Consider the following 21,808-nt stretch of genomic DNA (forward strand, 5'->3'; position numbering starts at 1 on the left):
TAAGAACTGCAAGAATTAATTCAGCCTGTCCTGTGCATGCATTGTGACACCATCTGCTTACATGACCACAAGCATCTTTTCTAGAGAACCTTTCAACATTCACTTGCATAGATAATTTTCTTTTGAAAAGCATCTAATAACATTTGGATTTCTCAATACAATATGTGGTCCTCAGTCTTCTTTTTCCCCACACTATTCAAACCCTGCTTGTTAGAAGGACCAGATTGTTTCATATTTCGTATTTTTACTGCACTCACTTCTTCAGTGTCTGAGTGCTTCACAAACATGAACAAAACGATCCTTCCAGTACCTCAGTGTGGTGAGGAAGGACAGATTACACCCACACTTTAAAGCTGGGGATCTGAGGCACAGAGAAGTTAAGGTCAAATGCATCTATTAATTTGAGGTGTTCAATATGAGATGCTTAGAACCAGATTTCTCAGAGTAGTTAACTCTCTATAGCACTTAATGCAGTCAGAGCACTGCTCCCATTGACTTCAGTTGGAGGTGTAAGCACTCAGCACTTCTGCAAATCAGCCCCCATGATCTGAAGTTGGGCACCTAGAAAATGAGGAACAAGAGGTTAGACTTATGAAAAATCTGGTTTATGTGACTTGAGCAGGAACTCTGAGGTATGGATCCTGTGAAAAATAACTTACGGTCACACAGTTACTATATGTCTATAATGGTTATGCATGAAGGGGCACAGGTAGCCTTAATTCCTGCAATTCCTAATTGCTGAGCAATTGACTTCACAACCTAAACAGTATTCTTTTGATATCATTAATATCGTTTGATGTAGACCTGGATTACTTTGTAAAATTAAAGATCTTGACACTATAACACAGATTTTATCTGAGGATTCCTCGCAGAAACATTTGTCTTGTAGAAATTCTTTCTTTTTAAGTCACTTTGGTTTTTTTTCAAGACAAGGTAGAGGAAGTGGTTCTTTCTTGCTATATGAAACTTAACTTTTAGCTATATGAATTTGCATTCGCCTCCCATTGTCACCACTCTTTGTATGCCATACAATGGTCACTGCATTAAGGCACTGACTGCCTTTTGATGCTGCCAAAAAGCTACCTCAGTAAGTGGGTAACCTTAACTCCCTATTAAAAGCCAAAGTAGGAGTACACTCAGCTCTCCCTGCAGGTGGGATGATAAATCATCTGGAAAACTAGCCCACAGTGCTCCAAGCAGTGCATGGACTATAGAATCACATCCCATTCACGTTTGGAAGGTGCAGATATATCACAAGTTCCAAAGGGACTTGATTCCTATCCCGAGGTGCAGACTGCATTACCACTTTATGGGACACACTCTCAGGCTTGCAGTTAGGCTTTGCTTTAGATCAAGATTGTCTCAGCCTCTGCAATGACCTAGCAATCCACCCACACAAAAGTAAGCAAAGGCACCTACCTGGCAATAAAGAGTTGGGATTAAAACAGGGTATTGTTTTGGACTTTCCCTGAAAAAATGAATACAAATCAATCTCATCTCTGTTTTCTTATTACAAGGATGATGAATGGAGAGGTAAAGCACACTGTGTGTGGTTACAGCATTAAGCCTTGAATTCCAGTGCAAAGCAACCTCATTAAGAGCCCCCATTTAATCATCATTGCATTTGTCCTTGGAGCTACCCAAACATGTTTTTTTTTTTAATTCTATTTTAAATTTTACTTTTAAGGCTACCCCAGGAATTTGTTAACTTTCTAACTTTAATACCTGGGCTCCTTCCAGGTCCTAGCCTTGAAATTTTCTACATGAAATTCAGGGGTTACATAAAAAATAAGTTCAAGGCCAAAATGGGCTTTTCCTTGTCTGATGTGGATGACTTAATAAAATAAAACCAATTTCACATATTTAATGGAAGGAAAATGTATGTGTACCAGAAGTATGTTTTATGCTGACCTTCTGAAAGTGATTAGTATAATGACAGGAACTTTCATGACCTTCCTCTTCTTAGCTATCCTTTCAGTAATGAAACTACAGAGTTCCATACACTATTGTTTTCTCTGACAACTTCATAAACAATGAGTTTGTTACATTAAACATCATTACTTCAGTTTACCAGATATTATTTGACTAAAAGAAGATTTTCAATTCCCTTCTAATAACAGCTTCTGATTTTTCTGCACTTCAGCATCCACTGAAGTGAATGGCTAATGTCTTCAGACCAATACAGAACATCTCATTAATACACCTCAAAATCGTTTAAAATCAAAGGTAGCTGTGATTATTTCTGTGCTACAGACAGAGACCATGAAACAGAGAGATGGAAGTAACTTGTTCAAGGTCATTTAGGACACCATCAACATTCTGGAGAGCATTTGTATCTCCTCAGTCCTGCTGGGCTTATTATCTGTCCCTTGGGGTCCCCACACATAAACCATCTGACAAGAGGGTGTTGTGTCTTTTTCTGATTTTCAACTGCAAGTTTATATGGGTGCTCAGTTCATCTATTCTTTTCCCCAACAAATTAAAACTAACTCAGTTTGGAAACACTGCTGCTGAGGTTGTTCAGTGCACATGTTGCAATGCTTACATTCACACTGAATTCATTACAATAACTGAAAAGGTAGCACTTGAACTCAGTTACTGGTACAGAAGATCAAAACTTCTGGCCATCAGAAAAGGAAGCAACTATACACACTATATATTATCTGAAAGTCCTATAAAATGCTGAGCTTCTGATGCAGGCCACAAAACTATGGCTTTTGCATGTGTTTTTACTAGAGTTGCATCTGAAATCCTTTACTTAGCTTCAGTGTTTCATAAATGCCCTTCACTTCCTTACCCTCTGGTCAGTGAAGGAAGCATTTCTTCAGACAATGCCTTACCTTGTACTGGATGTCCTGGAGGACTTCAGTTACAGCCTTCAGGCCTACATGCTCTTTTCCTATCTGAAATACACAGCAAGAAAAGATGAGTTTCAGTATTTCGCTATTTCTGAAGCTGTGAGGCAAGCCAGAGGTCAACCAGAACAGCAAGTTCTGTAATTGCTTTTAGTTAAGCCACAAAACCTTGAGTTAACTGAATGAACTGATATATGCACTTCAAACAATAAAATCATGATAGTCACCAGTCAAAAGCAAACAGGGTGCAAATAACTTTAAAGCATAGACAGAAACTCTAAGAACAAGAGACAGAGCCACATTTCAGGCTGGCATTTTTTGACTAAATCTGTTTTGCAGTACATAATGCACGTGGAGTCAAAATCATGCTGCATTATGGCATATAAACGCCAAGGATATAGTTTGTCCTTACCAGTTTTTGTCAGAGGACCACACAGAAAGGGACAGAATGAACAAACACAAAAGACACTTTATGAATTCATTCCCACAATATTGCAAATTTGGCACAAGGTACATCTGAAGCCTAAGGGGAGTGTTTTCCTGCCTGCAGAGGACAGGATGGCAGATCCCCTCTCTCATGGAATCTCTGGGATCCTGCTCCCAGCAGCCTGCAGCACTGTCTTTACCAACATCTTTACGATCAGTTTTTCAAAAGAAATCCCTTCTAGAAATAGGTTCTTCTTATTTTATATGAATGCTGTTCACATTCCATGCTGATTTCAGCTGTTTCCAATCTAAATCACCCATCCTGGGGCAACAGCTTCTACTTCCAGAACAACACTGGCAGAATAGGAAGTCTCAGAACAGCCTTCCATTTGATTTCTTTGCCAACATGTGCACATATGCAGCAAGGAATGGAGTGGGCATAAGAATGGGACAGATGGACCCTGAAAAATTTGTTTGCTTTTTGTATATCTTGGAATAGAGAGCCACAGTAGTCACTGGAAGGGAACAACTGATTGTCAACAATATGTAGTTTGTCATTTCTAGGAATGTAAGTAGATGTTCCCTTGCTTCAGAATGGGATTTCCACTTTAAAACTTTGAAGTGGCTAAAGACAGTGAAATAATTTCAAAGATGCTGTTCCTAAATTAATAATCACCAAGGGCTGACCCTTAAATCAGTGAAAATATTTTCATTTAACTTAAAATGAGTTTTTGAGAACTGTCATGCAAAACTATTATGTTTCCATGCCTGGTCACTGAATTTCCACTCCCTGTTACTTTAATAAATGGCATAGATACTATTTTTCCTTTGTTAATTGTAATTCTACGACACCTTTAATGAAAAAGCCCTTTGGAATGCTTACAAACTCTGATGAAGGTGAGCGACCAGAAATGGAAAATATATCATTGAAGTTTCAGATTTATTTAAGAACTTAAATGTAACTTTCTATCAAACTTGAAGGTTACCTCTGCTGGAATTAGAAGGTGACTTACATAAGCAATTATCACACAGCCCTCTAGGATACAAAACTGAAGACTTTCTAACTTCCATTTTTAGCAGTTCTATCTGTATGTTGGTGCTGTAACAAATGTACGTTAAAATTCAAACAGAGGTAAAGCTCAAAGGCATTCATAAACTCGTTATGGAATATGAAAAATTAATAATATCACTGTGAAAGAAAATCCATTTGAACTAAGCACGAACTCTAACCCCCTTCCTCCAAACCCATTTAAATAAAACAGTTTGCCATTTCTCATGAGGAGGATGAGAATCTGGTGCTTGAGGACTCTAATTGAAAATCTTCTTTATAGGGTGCAGCCCTTGAAAAACCTTGAGAAACAATTAGATTATGGGCCTAACTTCGCAGCTTGAATTACACCCTCTCCCCAGCAAGCTTTAAGCTCTTCAAACTCTCAGTCTGGCATTTTGGAAGAAGAGAATATGGTTCCACCCTACATTTGTCCTGGATAAAGAAATATATTTGTCACCGTTTTCAGAAAACACAGGCCTACTACCAGTTTTTGGATGTGCCATTTAGTTAGTAGGGTGTTTTTTCCCTCTTTCCTCCTCTCCTCTGTATATTTCCTTAAATAATAAAGGCCGAGTGCAAGGTACTGCACCCGAGTCGAGGTAATCCCTGGGTGAATACAGGTTGGGAGGAGAAAAGATTAAGGGCAGCTCTGAGAAGAACTTGGGGGTGATGGTGGACCAGAAGCTTAGCTGGAGTTGTCAGTGTGCATCTGTCGCCCAGAAAGCCAACCAGGTCCTGGGCAGCAACAAAAGTGTGGAGAGCCTGTCAAATGAAGGGATTCTGCCCCTCTACTCTGCTCTTGTGAGACCTCACCTGGAGCACTGTGCCCAGTTCTGGAGTCGTCAATGTAAGAAGGACATAGAGCTCCTTGAGTATGTCCAGAGGAGAGCCACAAAAATGATCAGAGGGCTGGAGCACCTCCGCAGTGAAGACAGGATGAGGATGAACAGGTTTGTTCATTCTGGAGAAGAGGAGACTCCAAGGTGACCTTCAAAAGCTTTCCAATACCTGAAGGGGGCTTACAAGAAAGCTGGGATAGGACTTCTTGCACAGGCATTTAGCAAGAGGACAAGGGGAAATGGTTTGAAATTTGAAGAAGGGAGATTAAGATTAGATATTAGGAGGAAATTCTTTACTATGAAAGTTGTGGTTGTCCCTGCTCTGGAAGCATCCAAGGCCAGGCTGGATGGGGCTCTGAGCAACCTCATCTAGTGGGAGGTGTCCCTGCCCATGGCAGGGGTGCTGTATCTAAATGATCTTTAAGGTCCCCTCCACCCTAGACTGTTCTATGGTTCTGTGATTCCTTAATCCTCCAGAGCACTAAAGAGGTAACAAGTGAGCACCTATACCTCTTGACAGCCCTCATTCTGCCCTCAGAGGAATGGAAAGTGGATGTCTGCTTACAGCCAGATTCACTGAGAGAGATTGCCAACTACACTTTACCCCTTCTTGAACTGATATGCTTTCAATATCCTGTATAAATAAGAATTACTTACTTAGCACATAACACAGAAGATATTACTGAGGAGTATCTTTTGAAAAGAACACCAACAGTGATACATTGTTTTATTTTACACAAACATTAAAAATGAAAGAAAATGGAAATTAATTTATTTTCTTCAGACAAATGACAGTGCATGATAACAAGTGCAACACAGGAAACTTACCTGCACAAATAAAGCAATAATAGCTATGCCATGCTTCTTTCCTACTGCCTCATCAATGCTGCTGTACAAAGTGGAGTTCCAGTGCATTAAGTGAAGCTAAAACAAAGTGCAAATAAAACAATATTGTAATAAATTAATAAAATAAATAAAGCAGCAGTTAATATAAATTAACAAAGCCTCAGCATGTGTGTGTGCATGAATGAATAAACATGTGCATGCCTAAGGCTGTGCATGTATATGTAAGTGGATTCCTACTGTAAACATCAGGAATCTCAAGTAAAAAAGGGTCAGCTGCTGAGAAAGTGGCATATAGCCAGTTAATAAATATTTTAACAAAGCTGTGTTAACTATGTTAATGATGTTAATGATGATTTAACTACTCCCTTGCTTTGCATACTGAAACCATGTCAGCTAATGAAACCTGTGTCTCAGCCAGCCAGATCTCTTCCAAGGCAGAAGGATGATTACACACAGAGTGCCCAAACTCATGTTTAACTGACTGACTGTTCTATCTTAATGTCACCCGTCTCACATAATCACCTCTCAAGATGAGTCACTCAAATGTCAGTAGTAAGAGTAGGAGAAGTGATTTCAGGAATAAACATAAGGAAAGTAAAGCAGAGAAAACTGTCTGGAGTGGGGAGAGCAATGAAAGGGATGCTAAAGTGTAAAATATGAGGGCTCAAGTATCCTCTTCTGCAAGGTAACAGGGCCTGTAGGAGTTAATGCCACTTAGGTTTGTTCAGGTGACGTGTCACAGCATGACTTAGGAAGGGGTGTTTGAGAAAAGTGATGGATGGGGGAAAAAGAAAGATATCAAGGAGGGAGGAAGGGAGGGAGGAAAAAAGGGAAGGAAGGGAGGAAGGGAGGAAGGGAGGAAGGGAGGAAGGAAGGAAGGAAGGAAGGGAGGAAGGGAGGGAGGGAGGGAGGGAGGGAGGGAGGGAGGGAGGGAGGGAGGGAGGGAGGGAGGGAGGGAGGAAGGAAGGAAGGAAGGAAGGAAGGAAGGAAGGAAGGAAGGAAGGAAGGAAGGAAGGAAGGAAGGAAGGAAGGAAGGAAGGAAGGAAGGAAGGAAGGAAGGAAGGAAGGAAGGAAGGAAGGAAGGAAGGAAGGAAGGAAGGAAGGAAGGAAGGAAGGAAGGAAGGAAGGAAGGAAGGAAGGAAGGAAGGAAGGAAGGAAGGAAGGAAGGAAGGAAGGAAGGAAGGAAGGAAGGAAGGAAGGAAGGAAGGAAGGAAGGAAGGAGCACTATCTACTGAGAGGTAATATGAATTTCACACACGAGTGCTGCAGAACTAATGCTAAAATGTAATCTCTGTGGCTGGGTCTGATAACATTATAGAGCTTCAACAGCTTTGCACAGCTGCTTTGAAGTTTATCTGACAGCAACTTTTGCACATTCCACACAGATAAAACAGCTAAAAAGACACAAACTCTCAGACTTCATTCCTGTTGTGAAATTGTGAACAATGTTTTGCTCAGTCTTGAGTCTAAGAAGTTAAAATGTCATCCTGTTATCTAACATTGTTTCCATCTTCAGCATCTTAGTTTTTAAAACAGATAGCATGTCTTACTATTTTTTTTTCACTTCTGACCAGTAACAGCCTCCGTGAAACGCTTACTGCCCCTTCCTTACACAGCAGGAGTTCTCTTAGGCATCCCAGCATTTGAGAAGACCAGTTCCTCAAGTAAACACTGTCCCCTTATTGATCTAACCTCCAAAAAGAATTTAGAGGAATTCTTCTTGATGATAAAAGTTTCTAAAGTCAATATAAAATTTTAAGTGAACATGTTGTAATTCAAATTAAATTCCATATTATCATACAAATAATTATATTCATGCTGATCAAAGGCATCTGCTGTGCTGAAAATATGAAACTGTTTTCTTACAAAAGATAATAATTAATTTGCCCATGAGAACACTTATACAAATGTACTTGCCCAAAGCTACACAACATTTACTCAATGCTCCCTGTTCAAACTAAGCTATCTCACTATTGCTGATATGTTTTCTTGGTGCCATGTATTTTATCATCTGTAAAAAGCTGCGTTACTCAATTTATTTGCCTTTGGCTTTTAAAGAAACAAAAACACCTGATCAAAAATGAAAATTTCAGTCTCCAACGCTCGGAACACCCAAGAGGATTAAGTCGAAGCATTGCATTTTCCGCGACGAGCCCAGCAGCACTTGCATCAGCTATCACTAGAGGGGGCTCAAGGAGCCTCCCCCAAACCCTGATATTCAGAGGGAAAAGAATGAGGTCGGGGTGACAGAGTCGGGAGGGCAAGGTCCTTGGTGCAGCCAGCACAGGGCTGCCTGGCACAGCACCTCGGTTGGTTGGTAAGGTCGAAGCAAACTTGTCCTGTGGTGGCTGCAACAGCAGCACTGAGGGCAATCGCCAAACATAAAGTGACCGTGACTTGGGCTGTGTCAACAGGCAGCTCTTGGCTAAAGCTGCCCTGGCATTCAGCATGTAACACCCCTTTGGAGGTGAAGTCTAATCTGATGTTTGTCTGCATTCTGACAAAAGTGGGTTTTTTGGAAGATTTGAAAGGAAAATGCTGTGCCTCAGCAAGAGGAAAATGAACAAGAGCTTCAGCCCATACCATCAATGACCCCTGGTTATCCAGAACAGAGCTGCTCTCCTGTCTCAGGCAGCTGGATCATCAGGGCAGACAATTTCTTATGATAAGGCTACATATCAACTAGAAAAATAACACCAAAGCCTCTGTGTAATGCTATAAAATATTAAGAAGTCTAGAATTACTCTGCACAGTGGCATAAACAGCCTGACAGGAAGACGTGCTGCAAAATACACTCAGCTGCTGCATGAATGTGGAACCAGAGAGAAATGCCCTGCAGCTGGAACACCTTTCCATGGAACATACCTGCCAGCACCTCCTCCCACATCTCCAGGGGGAGACATGGGGAAAGTAAGTTAAGTATTAGTTACACATTTTAAGAATGTCTTTAAGGCTCTGCATCCCCTTAAGGCCTCCTTCCTTTCAACCAGCTCAACAGAAGTCAGGATGGTCTGCTAAAAAAAATGTAAAGCAACACAAAGAAAAAAAAAAGGGATGTACTAAAGGCTAATGTAGAAAATCGTGAAACAGGCTGAGGCTTAGTAAGCAACATTACTAAAGGTACTGAAGTGGTCACTCAGCACTTCTTGTCCAAAGGTTTCTGTGAGGGTCTGCTCAAAGATGCTTTAAATACACCGTAGGCTCCTTGGAACAAGAACCACCATTTTGTCCTGAATTGCTAAAGCCCAAGGTAGAAGGGGCTTTCAGCTTGTCTTTAGGATGCTACTGAGTTACTTCCTTAGAGGATGTGATAATTACAGTGCATTAGTAAACTATTTTTTTACACAGCAGGTTGTAAACTTGCTGTCATAAACACTGTGGTGCCAAAATAGTATCAGCAAGTTCATAAATGGATTTGAAAAATTATGCAGAGATGCAAAAACAGACATGAAAGAGAACAGGTAGAGATGCCACTGTCTCTAGCACTCCTAATCTTATGACAGCAAATGATGGGGGAATACAACCAAAAGGGGTTGGGCTCATGTGCTCTCCCTGTGCAGCATCCCTTACTGATACTTCTGGGGACAGGATACTGAATGGATCCTGCCCTGATCCAGCAGCATATTTACTCTCTTCCCATATTCTGAATCAAGATGATATCGGGAATCATTCTTCACAAATAAATGTTCTGTCATTAGGGATTTACAAACTGAAATTAAACAGGCAACCTAATGAAAAATAATAACCAATAACAAAATATTCTCTAACAACAGGCCACCAAGGCCTCACATCTTTTGCTCTAGCTCTGACAAGCCCACGCATGCACAATGAAATAAATAAACAACGTCAACATGCACCTGTATAAGAGGAAATATAATCAAATTAATTCTTCTACAGGAGGGGAAACTGTAGCTCAGACAGCTGGATAAGTAAATGAAAAATATAGCAAGTAGGCAGGCCTAAGTGTTTGTGCAGCAAAGTGCTGCTTTCAAATCATGGTTTATCCTGCATGATCATGTGGTTCTCTGGAGCTGTTCTGCCTTTTGTTTGCTCCTGTTTTATCTGTAATATGACATCAAAGAAAACCATCAGATAACAGTTAAAAAAAAAGAAGATTGCAAAAAAAGTCTTCAAACATTACAAAATTTGAACTCTAGAGAGTACAATCCACAAACAGCATGGCCTGTAATTCTTGTTAATATTTATGGGAAGCAGATGTGCACAGAGGAAAGACCCCAGTGCTTCTACAAATCTCCAAACTGTCAACAATATATAATATAATGCCCATGCACACTGACAACTTTATACCAATGAATATGTATTTACAAGTGGTAAGACCCTTATTAGTGCCTTATTAGGTTAACACTCTGTATTTTGGTAACCTTCAGTTTTATGTTGATTTGAGACAGCTCTATAAAAAGTGCACACTCACAAGGGGTGCCAGTCTCCAATAGGAACATAACCATGCGTTTTTTTTTAAATAATCAGCTGGAGCATATTGACAGATTACCACTGTGGAGTTGTCATTCAGAGTACAAACAAGCTGCAGTCGTCAGTATATCAGCAGAGGCTTTGCTCAACTTGCTAGCTAATGTTTTGCTACTCAGTATTATGGTGTTTCTATAGAGTCAAAATGAACCAGCTATGCTGTTACTGATTATCAGTGGCTGGCTCAGCATGCCAGACAGTGTAATTCTACAAAATAATCAGAAAGCTGTGAGGAACCCCTTAGCTCTCAAAAAATACATTCTTCTCGTGGACAAAAAAAAAATAATCTGAGCCTTTTTACATTCCAGATGTAAAGAAAAGAGCTGTAGCAGTGACTTCCTTAACATCAGATAAACTGAAAACTTCTGAAAGCAAATGATAATAAAGTGCTGATAAGATTTATTCGTTCTTTGAGACTGGAGAGACTCTCCTTTTCATGAAAAGTTAAGAAATCATTCCAGGTAGCAGAGAAAACCCCACAGAAGGACTATTCTGTGTGGAACAAATTCTGAGAATGTTCTCAGCTTTCATCCAGTCCCCACTCATTCAAAAGACATTCTTGTCCTAATGCCCTTGCTTTAGGAAAAGCTGACACTGACATTAACAAGGGGCCTGTCTTGAGCTCACCGAGAACAGAAACAATCTTTTAAGCTCTGCTGCTGACCTTATTTCATTCCCAGCTCACACATAAAAACATTTAATGACAGGATAATTTATGTTGGAAGTGGCCTCTGAAGTTCAACCACCTCCTTCCCCCAGTAGTTAGCTACTAATTCAAAGTCAGACCAGGTCACCCAGTGCTGTGGCTGACTGAGTTTTGCACATCTCCAGGAATGGAGAACCCACAGCCTCTCCGAGTAACCTGGTCTGTGTTTGACCTCTGCCACAGTAAAGAATTTTTTCTCCTTGTACCTGACCATAAACTCTCTTTTTGCAGCCTGGGTTCCTTGCCTCCTGCCCTTTCATACTCCCCAGGTGTCTCTGTTGAGAAACTCAGACACAAATTGCCCATTATCCCCAGAGTGACACTGCTTGATTGAACTCCTGAATGCTTCCTCTTCCTCAGACCTTCTCAGTCACCCACCTGTGTGAATGTTTCACCTAAGCTTACACAAATCCTGTAATCTTAGGAAAGTTGCTACCAGCTCTGTCCCCCACTGTGACATCCTGATATGCATCTGTCACTCAAGTGCCAGATCAAACATGAGACAGGAACATTCCTTGGTAGGTAAACACACTCTGAAATAAATCAAAGCTCATCTCTTGTTATGACATATCTGATCAATGGTAAGGGGAGAAAAAAGACTGCTCCAATGTTTCTGCACTGAGTATTACAAATTTGCTTTAAACTTCATAATCTGGAACGACTTGTTACCGTAACAAGGAACCCATATATTATAATTGCTTTCTTTATGGACACCTATTGCTAAACTACTGAAACCCTAATTTGTTCTTAAGATCCCTATAAGACAGTGTTCAGTATGTAGCATGTCCAGTGGCTAAGCCCAGCAGTTTGGAACAAAGCACCAACCCCCCCACCCCATAGGAGTCAAGGGGAAATGTGCCAACAGCAAAACTCCTCCTGACCCCCCTGGCACCAGAACCAGGTCCCTTGCAGGGGGCTTATGCCTAATAAAACCACCAGCAGCTGAGGCAGCAGGAGGCAACAGAAAACACCTGCTCAGCCTGGGTTTAGGTGTTGCTTCAACCTAGCTGGCAACCACAGCCCATTTTGCAAGGGTTTTTGACACTGGGGATCCTTCTGTTCAGTTGGCTCCAGTTTGTGCTCTACACACAATAGGAGACCATCATTTTTCAATAGTTCCTCTTCAGAACTGCATGTTAATTTATTAGATCATCAGACTGTGACCCTTTTGTCACTGGGCTTGCTTGAATCTACTGCTGTTGCAACTGCCTATTGTACTTTCTCCACTCTCTATGCTCTCACTCTTTACTAAGGAGCTAATTATTACAAAAGCTTCTTTCTTCAATTCATGCTGCATCATGTGTACATTAATCTCCTGGAAAGCTTTGTTCCTTGATCAGAACTAGGTTACACAGTTATTTCTTGTCAGCTGTCCAACTAGCAATTACAAGCTCTAGAAAAGTCTGCTTAGACTGTTAGTACTACAGGACTAGAAGGCATTTAAGGATGAGAGATAGGTTCTTGCTCTTTTATCTTACCCACTCTGATTTCAATTCATATAGGCAGTGCCTCAAAAGACCAGCAGTTAGGTGAACACTGCATCACTACATCTTAACCAGAATTGCATGTAATTCTGGAATTTTTGACAATATTGCTTTTTGTCATACATCTGTACTGAGAAAGAGAGTGGAGCTGAAACTGAACTTGATTTCACATAAATGTCATTTCAGAGCTGAATCTATATTCCTAAGGTAAATTTAAGCAGCTTTAGAGCTGCTCTGCTAAAGACTACAGAGCTGAGAGCTGAGAACTGTTCTCCTGGACTCGCACAAATTTCTTAGAGATCAGTATATTATAGTCCAGTTTCATTCATAATATGGCATAATAGCTCAGGAGGGAACAGTACAAATGGGAAATTCTTCATACCTAACCAGAGCCAGCATAAAGTCTTATTCCTGGTTTGAGAGGGTTGACATGGAAGCTGAGGATGTCAGTCAGTGTTAATGGAAGGCAATACAGTTTAGTAGTACAATAATGTGTAATTTCAAAAACCCATGAAAGTCAAAAACACAACTTCAAATATTGCATAAACGGCAATGGACAAAATGTGGAAAAAATGTGTCTTGCTATTATACATTTGCACAATAATTTGTGAGTTGATACTTGACTTGGCACTGAATTGTTTCAGGAAGCAATTGACTGCGCTGCTGGCAGTGACCATAACACACAGTAATTACTTTCCAAATCCTCACAAGGGGACCAAACCAAGGATATGACCAGGGTATACAGCTCCAAGAAAAGTGATTAAAAAATAAAAAGTTAGTTATTAACAGCCTGAAGGAGAGGTTTAGAAAATTAAAGTTAATGGAATCGATTCAGAAGCTGTTTGAATATATCTTAGGAGAAGCAGGAGTATGTGTATGTACTCCATGCCTCAAAAAAAAAAAACAAACCATAAAGTAAAAAACCTGCATGGTTAAACATTACAGTTCAGTCAAGGTAAATATGCTTGCTTTGAAAATGCAAATGCAAAGAAAAGCAAATATCTAGATCCTGAACTCTGGGAAAAAACAAGAAGAAGAAGATGAGGAAGTAGCCAAGGGAGTTAGGTTATTAATCAGTCTACTTGGTTTATGCTTGTAGACTTGAATTTTTCAATGTTTCTACTGTGGATAGGTGTCAGAATGTCCCTAAATTTCAAGAGGAGTGAAATATTTTTTCAATTTCAGACACAGATCATTGTCATTAAATAATTAAATAAAGGGAATTTTATACCTATCTTTGAAAGCAACACCAGCTTCAGTACTAAAAGAGACAAGTCAAAAGTAGCACTAAGGAACACAGATGAAAACACTGTTAGCATTAAGAACTTCCTGATTAATATAATGTGGGAGAAGGAAAAGCACAGCTTCTTTTGAACTTCTGTGTGCTATAGTCCATTGAAAGTGTTAAAGACCTGGCAGGGCTGGTGTGTGGCTTAGCTGTCAGGCTCCAGGTATGTACAGAACAAGATGACATTCCCTGAACAAAGAATTCTGTAATCTAAAATCAGAGAAATAAGGTGCAAACAAATCAAGTTGGACCAGAGTACAAGGTATGCTGGAGAAACTGTTTAAACAGCTTTGCAGTCATAGTTTGAGATACTATATGTCTCAGGTCAAAAGCTAAATTCACAACTAAAACATGTTGAATATCTCTCAACTAAGACACCAGGTACTCCAGAAACCCTGCTGACTGGTGGGCTCCTCTTTGTTAACATCTCTGAAAGAGGCTGAGCTGTAACATGCCTGTAAATAAAATTATTTTAGTTGTATCATAAAAGGAAAGGTTGCAAAGACACCTTTTTTTATTTTATTTATTTTTCTTTTATTTATTCTCTTTCCTAAAACCCAGCCAAGCAACATCAAAAGTAGTCTAAGCAATTGTGTAGCCAGCTTCAAGTGTGTCACTGAAATGATAAGGAATAGCAGGACTAGCAAACTATTTGCAACATCTCAAGAAATACTCCCACAGTTGCTGCAGGAAAGCACTTGTACTAAAGAAATATCTATGCCATGGTGAAAAACAATACTAAAAACATTGCAACATCTAACAGTAACCAGGTATCCATGTTCCTTCTGAACAGTCTAATTACATGCAGTATATGACAAAGAACTGCTGCTCCATTGAAGAAATGAACTTAACAGAAGGAAGTAGATATGCATATGGAGAGATTCAAAAGACTACAGATGCAAATAGTAAGCTGAAAGAGAAAAGTGGAACTGTAAAAAATCCAACTGAATGTACTTCTTTCTGTTCTGGCAAAAAGAAGTTTAAACACTAAGAAAAAAAAATTAATTTAAACTTTAAAAAAGCAAAAAATGGGTCATATGTCTCTCTTCTAACCAGAGATGGACTAACTTTTCAGAGAGTGCCTTCACTTCCACCAGACACAAAGTTAGGGAACAGAAAGGGCATGTGAGGAGGCTGACACAAAGTCAAGCACCATGATATTTCTTCCAGCACACTCAGGTAAGCAAGACAGAGGCACAAACTTACATTTAATGCAATCACAGCACCAATGTCTTTACATGTCTCAGTTTTTGTGAAGGACACCAATCCACAGAAAGCTTTGTAACTCCCACCTTGGCCTCTTTTATCCAGAGACTGCTGCCATGAGATATTAGCCTGACTGTTTCTTAGGAAAACCACTGGCAAAACATCAAAGGGTGTACGTGAAAACTGAGGATGTTGTAATATGTGATTTGCATGTATTTATTTTTTCTTCCCATTTGAAAGCACAAGCGCTGTTTATTTCTACTGGCACACACAGAAGATTAAAATAAAGCAGGAATTAATAAAAAATGAACATTTTTCCAGCTGTAATAAAAGTATAAAGGATAAGGTAAGGAATGAAGATGACAGAACGCCCTTGATTCCACATTGCAGATTGTCAGTTTCAACCCAATCAGTAAGAAAATGAAAATCTATACAGTTATTACCATCAGATTCATAGGTCAGCCTCTTCTCTGTGCTAAGTTTCTGCTCAGTGTGTGAAGCAAGGAGCACCACAGAATATGTTACTGTTCTCTGAGACCACATCTGGCCCCAGCAAATATGTAGGCTGAGGTGTCCCCAAGTCTGCCCTTACCTGGTCTAACAGGAAAAAATACATGTTCAAACCGTTCTTTTTGCTTCCCATGAAGAAAAGGAATGAAAAAATGAGGGTTTTAGTGCAGGATCCTCCATTCTGTGTTTATTCTAGATTCTTGCTAACATGAGTGGGTGTATGTGTGTGTCTGCATGTGCTTTTATAGCTCCACAGTTAGAAAGCAAAGCTTCGAGAAAGGACTGGTCCTTGATCACATTAGACAGAAAACAAGACAGAAAACATGAAGTGCAAAAGTTAAGTACTTAATTCTGGAGTGTTATTTTTAAGACTAAGTATTTCATATAAACATGTCCAATTCCACAAAGTGTTGACTGCAATCTGTTGTCCTGGATTTAAAATCAGACTGTTCCTATGTAGAAGCAATTAAATCACTGGTTTAATTTTCAACAGTAGATTCTCTAATGAAGGCAAAATAGAAAAACACTCTTTCCCTGCTAATTTACTAAGTTTTATTAATAGCTCTTGAATCCCACAGTTGTCTGTGCTTCAAAACTGAGGGTCTCTCTAATCTCCAGATGCATATGATCTTCTGAAGTCATAATCTTAACTGCTCTCCAGTGAGCAGTTGCTCTTCCATACTACATTCCTCCAGGAAATTCAGTCAGTTTTTCCTCTAATGTTGGCTAGGCTTCCTTTAAAACAATAAACTTTCTTATGCCTCTCCTAGAGTTCCCTATTGGGAACTTGTGGATTGCCTAATGGTGCTATGCTTTTCTCCTCTCCCCTATTTTCATAAAATCTCCACATTTTGTTAAACTTTAACAGTTCCCCAATCCAGTTCATCACATGGTTTAATTCTGGCACAGCAAGAAGGCCAGTGAGACCATCTCATCAGCAAGAATGTGCTTAGAGGATGAGGGCATCAGATTCCCTGTTGTTATATTGCTGGACTGGGATGTTCAACAAAGGTTTTTCAGTACTGCAGTGTCTGACAGTCTTACTAGAATTCACACATCTAGGAATCATGAGTCAGTTCTCTGTCAGTTCTGAAGTAGTCACCATGTGTGACCATGGTCAAACAATTTAATCCCCGTGAACTTGTTTTCTATCAGTTCATTGGCAACAGCAGAACTTGTCTCCCCTGCACTGATGTCTTGTTACATTATTTGTGCTTGTGAAGCACTTGGGCATGACAGCAAATACTTATGGAATTCTTGAAAGGTTTTTAGCTCTCAAATGATCTAGTTTTATCCTTTGTCTCTAAAGAGCAATGTATGCATCATTAGTACAAAAGACACAAAATTTTGGTTTGAATATAGTGGCAAATACATGTGTTATATTGACTGTTTATATGAGAAACAGCTGGCATAAATTGTTCCAGCTGTTCTGAGGTTCAGCTTCTGTAATGCAACAAGCTGTTGCTGTGGTTCCATTGCAATAATTAGTAGTGTTAAGGCCTCTATCATGAATCTTGCTTTTGCTGTAGGAAAGACTGTTGTGTGTCTTTTAAGTGGAAAAGTAAGATTTTCTTTTTTTCTAAACCAAATATACTTATGTCGAGGGTCATTATTAACAGTATTTGCTCTGATGCATGCAGAGTTTACATTACTACAGAGTCAGGAGGAACTGAGACCAAACCAACCGGTTGCAATGTTTACCTGTAGTGAAACACTTGGAACTGCAAAGCCATTTAACCTGATCTAGTGGAAGGTGTCCCTGCCCATGGCAGGGGGGTTGCAACAAGATGATCTTTAAGGCCTCTTTCAACCCAAACCATTCTATGAGTCTATGATTTTATGATTCTACCTCTGACAGTATTCACGCACACACTGGAACCAACTTAGGAACTGGTCCTGACACGCATGCAGGAGGAAAGGGAGGAAATAAGGAATCTCCTTCCTCAGCCTCTTCCACAAGTGACAGGTCTTGGATGACAGAAAAACAGTTAGGCCTAGTGGTTATGGCCAAGGGCCAAGGAAAACCAAACAGGAAAACCAAAGCGCCAGGAAAGCGAGGGAAGATGTGAGTAGAGTGCCAGCAATGTCCATGGCAGAAATCAGAAAATTACGTACAACTGAAATAAATCACATCAAGGGCACATGGCCAAGAAGAACAGCAAGGAAGAGACTTGAGCAACCATCTTGTTGTGCTCGAACCTGGGCTTGAATCCTCTCCAGATGTCCCATCTTCTAAGGGACCACACAATCTCTTCTCCCACAGTAAAGTGAAAATTTAAATACCCATCTTGTTAGACTTGGGAATGGGGTTAACAGTAAAGGATGTCATGATAGCAGGCACTATATTCAAGAGGACAAGCAGTGACACCAAGAAACTTGTATGAGAAAGCAGAACAAGAAGAAAAGCTGTATTTCTTTTCAAGGACTGGAAAAGATTCACATTTTTCATTTAAAAACTATCAGAGTCTATATCATTTCCACCTACAGACAGGGATTGCGAAGAACTATGTTGTTCATGGCTACTTGCCTACCTCTGTGAGGATGGAGCACCACCAAAAATGTTACTACAGGCTGTGACTGAAGGCTGTGTCTTAGTCCAGTACGACTGCATGAAAATTCAGTGAAGAATGTCTATTGCAGGCAAAGACTGTCTGAAACTTCTGGCAGAATTAAAACAACAAGATGAGGTAAAATGAAGCAGTCAACCCAGAGAAGGGCTCTCTTCTTGAGTTATTCCTTATTTTCTTCTCAGTCTCACTTCCTTCGCACATCTTCTCTCCACCTACAACATTGCTCCTTAGAAGAGTTTTTCTTATTGTAATTTCTAGTTTGTACTACTTTTTTTTAAAAGCCTAATGAAATTCTCCATCATGGTAGAAGTTACAAATCACAGACTATTGCAACTGCAACCTCAAAAATCTTTTAGGTGCATAATAGCCATGAAACTTCTCCACACATAACTGACAGTGAATAACTGGCTCTTGAAAGAGAGACAAAAGGATAAAGAAGCTTCAGTATTGACTCAGTGACATTATTCTTTGACCTGCTGTCTGGCAGCTTGTATGTCTTCCACAATCCAACAAATAAATTGCAGATTTTGCACAGATGGAAATTTGCTACCTCTGAAGATGTATGGATGCAGTTCTTCCTCAGAGCTTAACTAAGCATTTCTCAGCCACTAGCAAAGCTGAAAGCCTGCTTGTGCTAGCAGAGAGGCCCTTTTTCTTTTGGGTTTTTTTGTTTTTTTGTTTTTTTTTTTTTTTTGCATCTGCTTTTTTTCATTAATCCACAATACAAAGTACATAGACATATTCCCTGAAAAAATCAAACTCCATGTAACCGAGCAAACAAGGGCCAATCCAAGCTTATATTGACAAATTACCTAGAAACAAAGTATACTTCAGAGACCAATGTGCCCATTAGGTCAAATTAACCCTCAACCACAATAAAAATATACTGAAAGAGCTTAGCAACTAGCAATCTCAAGAGATATAAACTGCTCATGTGTGCTTTTACAATGACAGCAATTTTAGTTTTATCTTGTTATTGGTTTTCTGGTTTTATCCAGTTGGTTTTCTGTTTCCCAGTATGCTAGGAAGAGATGGAGACCTCCCAGCTTTGTACCTCTACAAAGAACCTGAAGGAGGTCACATCAATGAAGAGACTGTAAAGTGTATGGTATACAGAAACATACAGAAAAGTACTTAAAACACATACATATATGGGGCTAGGATCCCAGGCCATACAGTTCACTGACTGCCCTAGAATTGGTGCTGGGACCAATTTTGCCCATGGAATGCTCTGTAAATATTAGTGTTACGTTTGCAAAGGGTTTCTACATGTGCAAAATATCCTTTTTCCTGTATAAATCAGTGCAGATTTGGAAAACAAAGATGAAAACATCTGCTTAGATATTGGCCTGATTTTCCTGTGCTTTTCCACATTTTTGTTCTCAAAAATTAGATAATGTCCAATGGCCATATCTACTTTAAACTATTATTAATCTATTATTCATAAGCTGTCAAGGATACAGCTATTACATGAATGTCATAATTTTTTTGTAAGACACATTGTTTTAATCACAGCTTACAGTATTCATCTGCAGTGAAAAAACTTAGAAAACCAGCCAAGTGTTTGAGTAACAAGTTAATTCTCCACCAGAAAACTTGGACAATTTCTGAACCAAGTTCCAGATCTCAGCATGAAGCTAAATATTCCTTCTGGAATCTGTTCTTTTTGCCTCCTGTTAAAGTCATGACTGCCTAAGCAAGATATTCTTCATTCCTAGCTCCTGTGCTGCCAAAACCAGTGGAATGGATAAAATATTTTTCACAAGCAGGTAACCAATGCAATAAACTAAGGCAACAGGATTTACTTCTTTGTTTAAAACTTTTCTCTTTCAAGGTTTATGATTGGCATCACAGTTCCACTAAAGCTAGTGGCAAAAATCCACAGATATCAGAACTGAGCTCACATATTAGAAGCTACTGTCATTGTGGGTTAAATCGTTCATGCCATTCACACCTACCCAGACCCACTGCAGTCTGTAAATCTTTGCATAAAGAGGAAAAGACATATTGCATGTACACTATCTCCCAGCCCTTCTCTTACAATTATAAATACTCTGTTTTATTTCTTAAACCCAAATAATTTGCTAACAAGAAGCTGATTAAAACAGACAGCAAGAATGTTAAAAGTTTGTAAAGATCAAATTTCCTGTGGGAAGCCTGATACCTCCTCTCTAGAAATGCCAGAAAGGGGATGCACAATGTGCAAGTATCTGATTTCAGAGCCAGGCACACAGAAATGCCCTCACCAAAGAACATAAAAACTTGAGTAGATAAGGATAATATTATCAGCCTAACCTGTAGCCCTAAAGCTGTGATTTATTTTTTTTTTAAATACTTAGGCGGTCACAATTTCATATGAACAAAGGAAAACTTAATGGTTTAAATCAGACTGAGATGGGATATGGGTTTTTTGTATTATATTTAATTTCACTGTAGCAGGTATTTCAGTAACTCTGAAGGAGTCTACATGATGAATAAGTCTGGTTTTCATTACACAACAGAAAGAAACCTCTTTTTTTTATGTATAGAGCTGATTCTGGTCCTCCAGACAACAGGATTTTCTTCTGTTCTACTCCAAAACTGTAGAACAGACGATAATTCAGTTTTTAACCTTCATGCACATATTGGAAACATTTTTTAGATGATTTTCTGCCAATCTGCTTCTACTGAGAGCTTTCACATGGTTCACAGCTAGCATAATCCTACATTTTTAAGAGGATGGATTACAGAGAATTATCCTCCTGGTCATATTAGAAGTGGTAAAAGGAACCTCTTTATTTTCTCAGATAGTTTTATTTCCAAGAAGTGGACTAGAAACAACTGCTCCCTTTCGATCAGATTATACCTTTGGTCACACCACCACTTGAGTAACTTAGAGGAAGAGACATCTTTAGGGCATAATTTTCCCTGTTTCTCTTTACTTCAAAAGCAGTGAAAAACTTTCTTTTTTTTCATAAAACAGCACTGATGACATCATATGGTTCACTTTCTTCTCCTGTTTTTCATCTTTTTTGCCTGTAAATTTATTTGGCCTTGCATTGCAGTATCTTTTCACAGAGTTTGGGTACCATGCACCTCCATTTTTATCTGTCCTTATTCTAACTTTGCCCTCCTCTCCTCTCTCTCTGTACATCAAATGTAAAGGTGGAAGACAGAGCTTCATTACTTCTTCATTTGTTCTCTACCTTCTCTAATCCATACACTTAGCATGAAGAAGAGGAGTACCACATCAAGATGTCAAATAGTTCCTCTCTTTCTTACACCCAAATTAGGTTCAGGTAACTCACGTGTGGGTTTTAAGTGTGGGGTTTTCTGCCCTGTGGAAACGTATACTGTAAAGCAAAATCTAATCTTTAGTAACTTGTTCCGTTTGCTGGCAAGAAAGTCTCTAAATGTTAAGACAATTACTAAATATTTAGCACAAGTGGTAGCCAAAGTAACTTTGGCCACAAGGCTAAGTAACACAGCTCACTTGCAGTAGAAGTACTTGGTGAGAAAGATTTCTAAAGAAGTTTGCACAGATGGCTCCTTCCACTTTC

The 21,808-nt window shown here is 39.4% G+C and overlaps 1 protein-coding gene across 2 annotated transcripts in view; it reads right to left on the minus strand.

Moving 5' to 3' along the window:
• CA8 (carbonic anhydrase 8) overlaps positions 1-21,808 on the minus strand; it is a 50,090-nt gene that overhangs the window by 20,301 nt on the left and 7,981 nt on the right. For both annotated transcript variants that reach the window (XR_011724551.1, XM_071737609.1), the window contains exons 4-6: positions 6,000-6,095; positions 2,841-2,903; positions 1,420-1,468 (exon numbers count right to left, since the gene is read on the minus strand). Coding sequence is in view for 1 of the 2 variants with exons in the window: in XM_071737609.1 (XP_071593710.1) it covers positions 1,420-1,468; positions 2,841-2,903; positions 6,000-6,095 (208 nt within the window). In the remaining variant the exon portion in view is untranslated. The remainder of the gene's footprint in view (positions 1-1,419; positions 1,469-2,840; positions 2,904-5,999; positions 6,096-21,808) is intronic.

The sequence above is a fragment of the Heliangelus exortis genome, chromosome 2, assembly GCF_036169615.1.
Source record: "Heliangelus exortis chromosome 2, bHelExo1.hap1, whole genome shotgun sequence".
NCBI lineage: Eukaryota > Metazoa > Chordata > Aves > Apodiformes > Trochilidae > Heliangelus > Heliangelus exortis.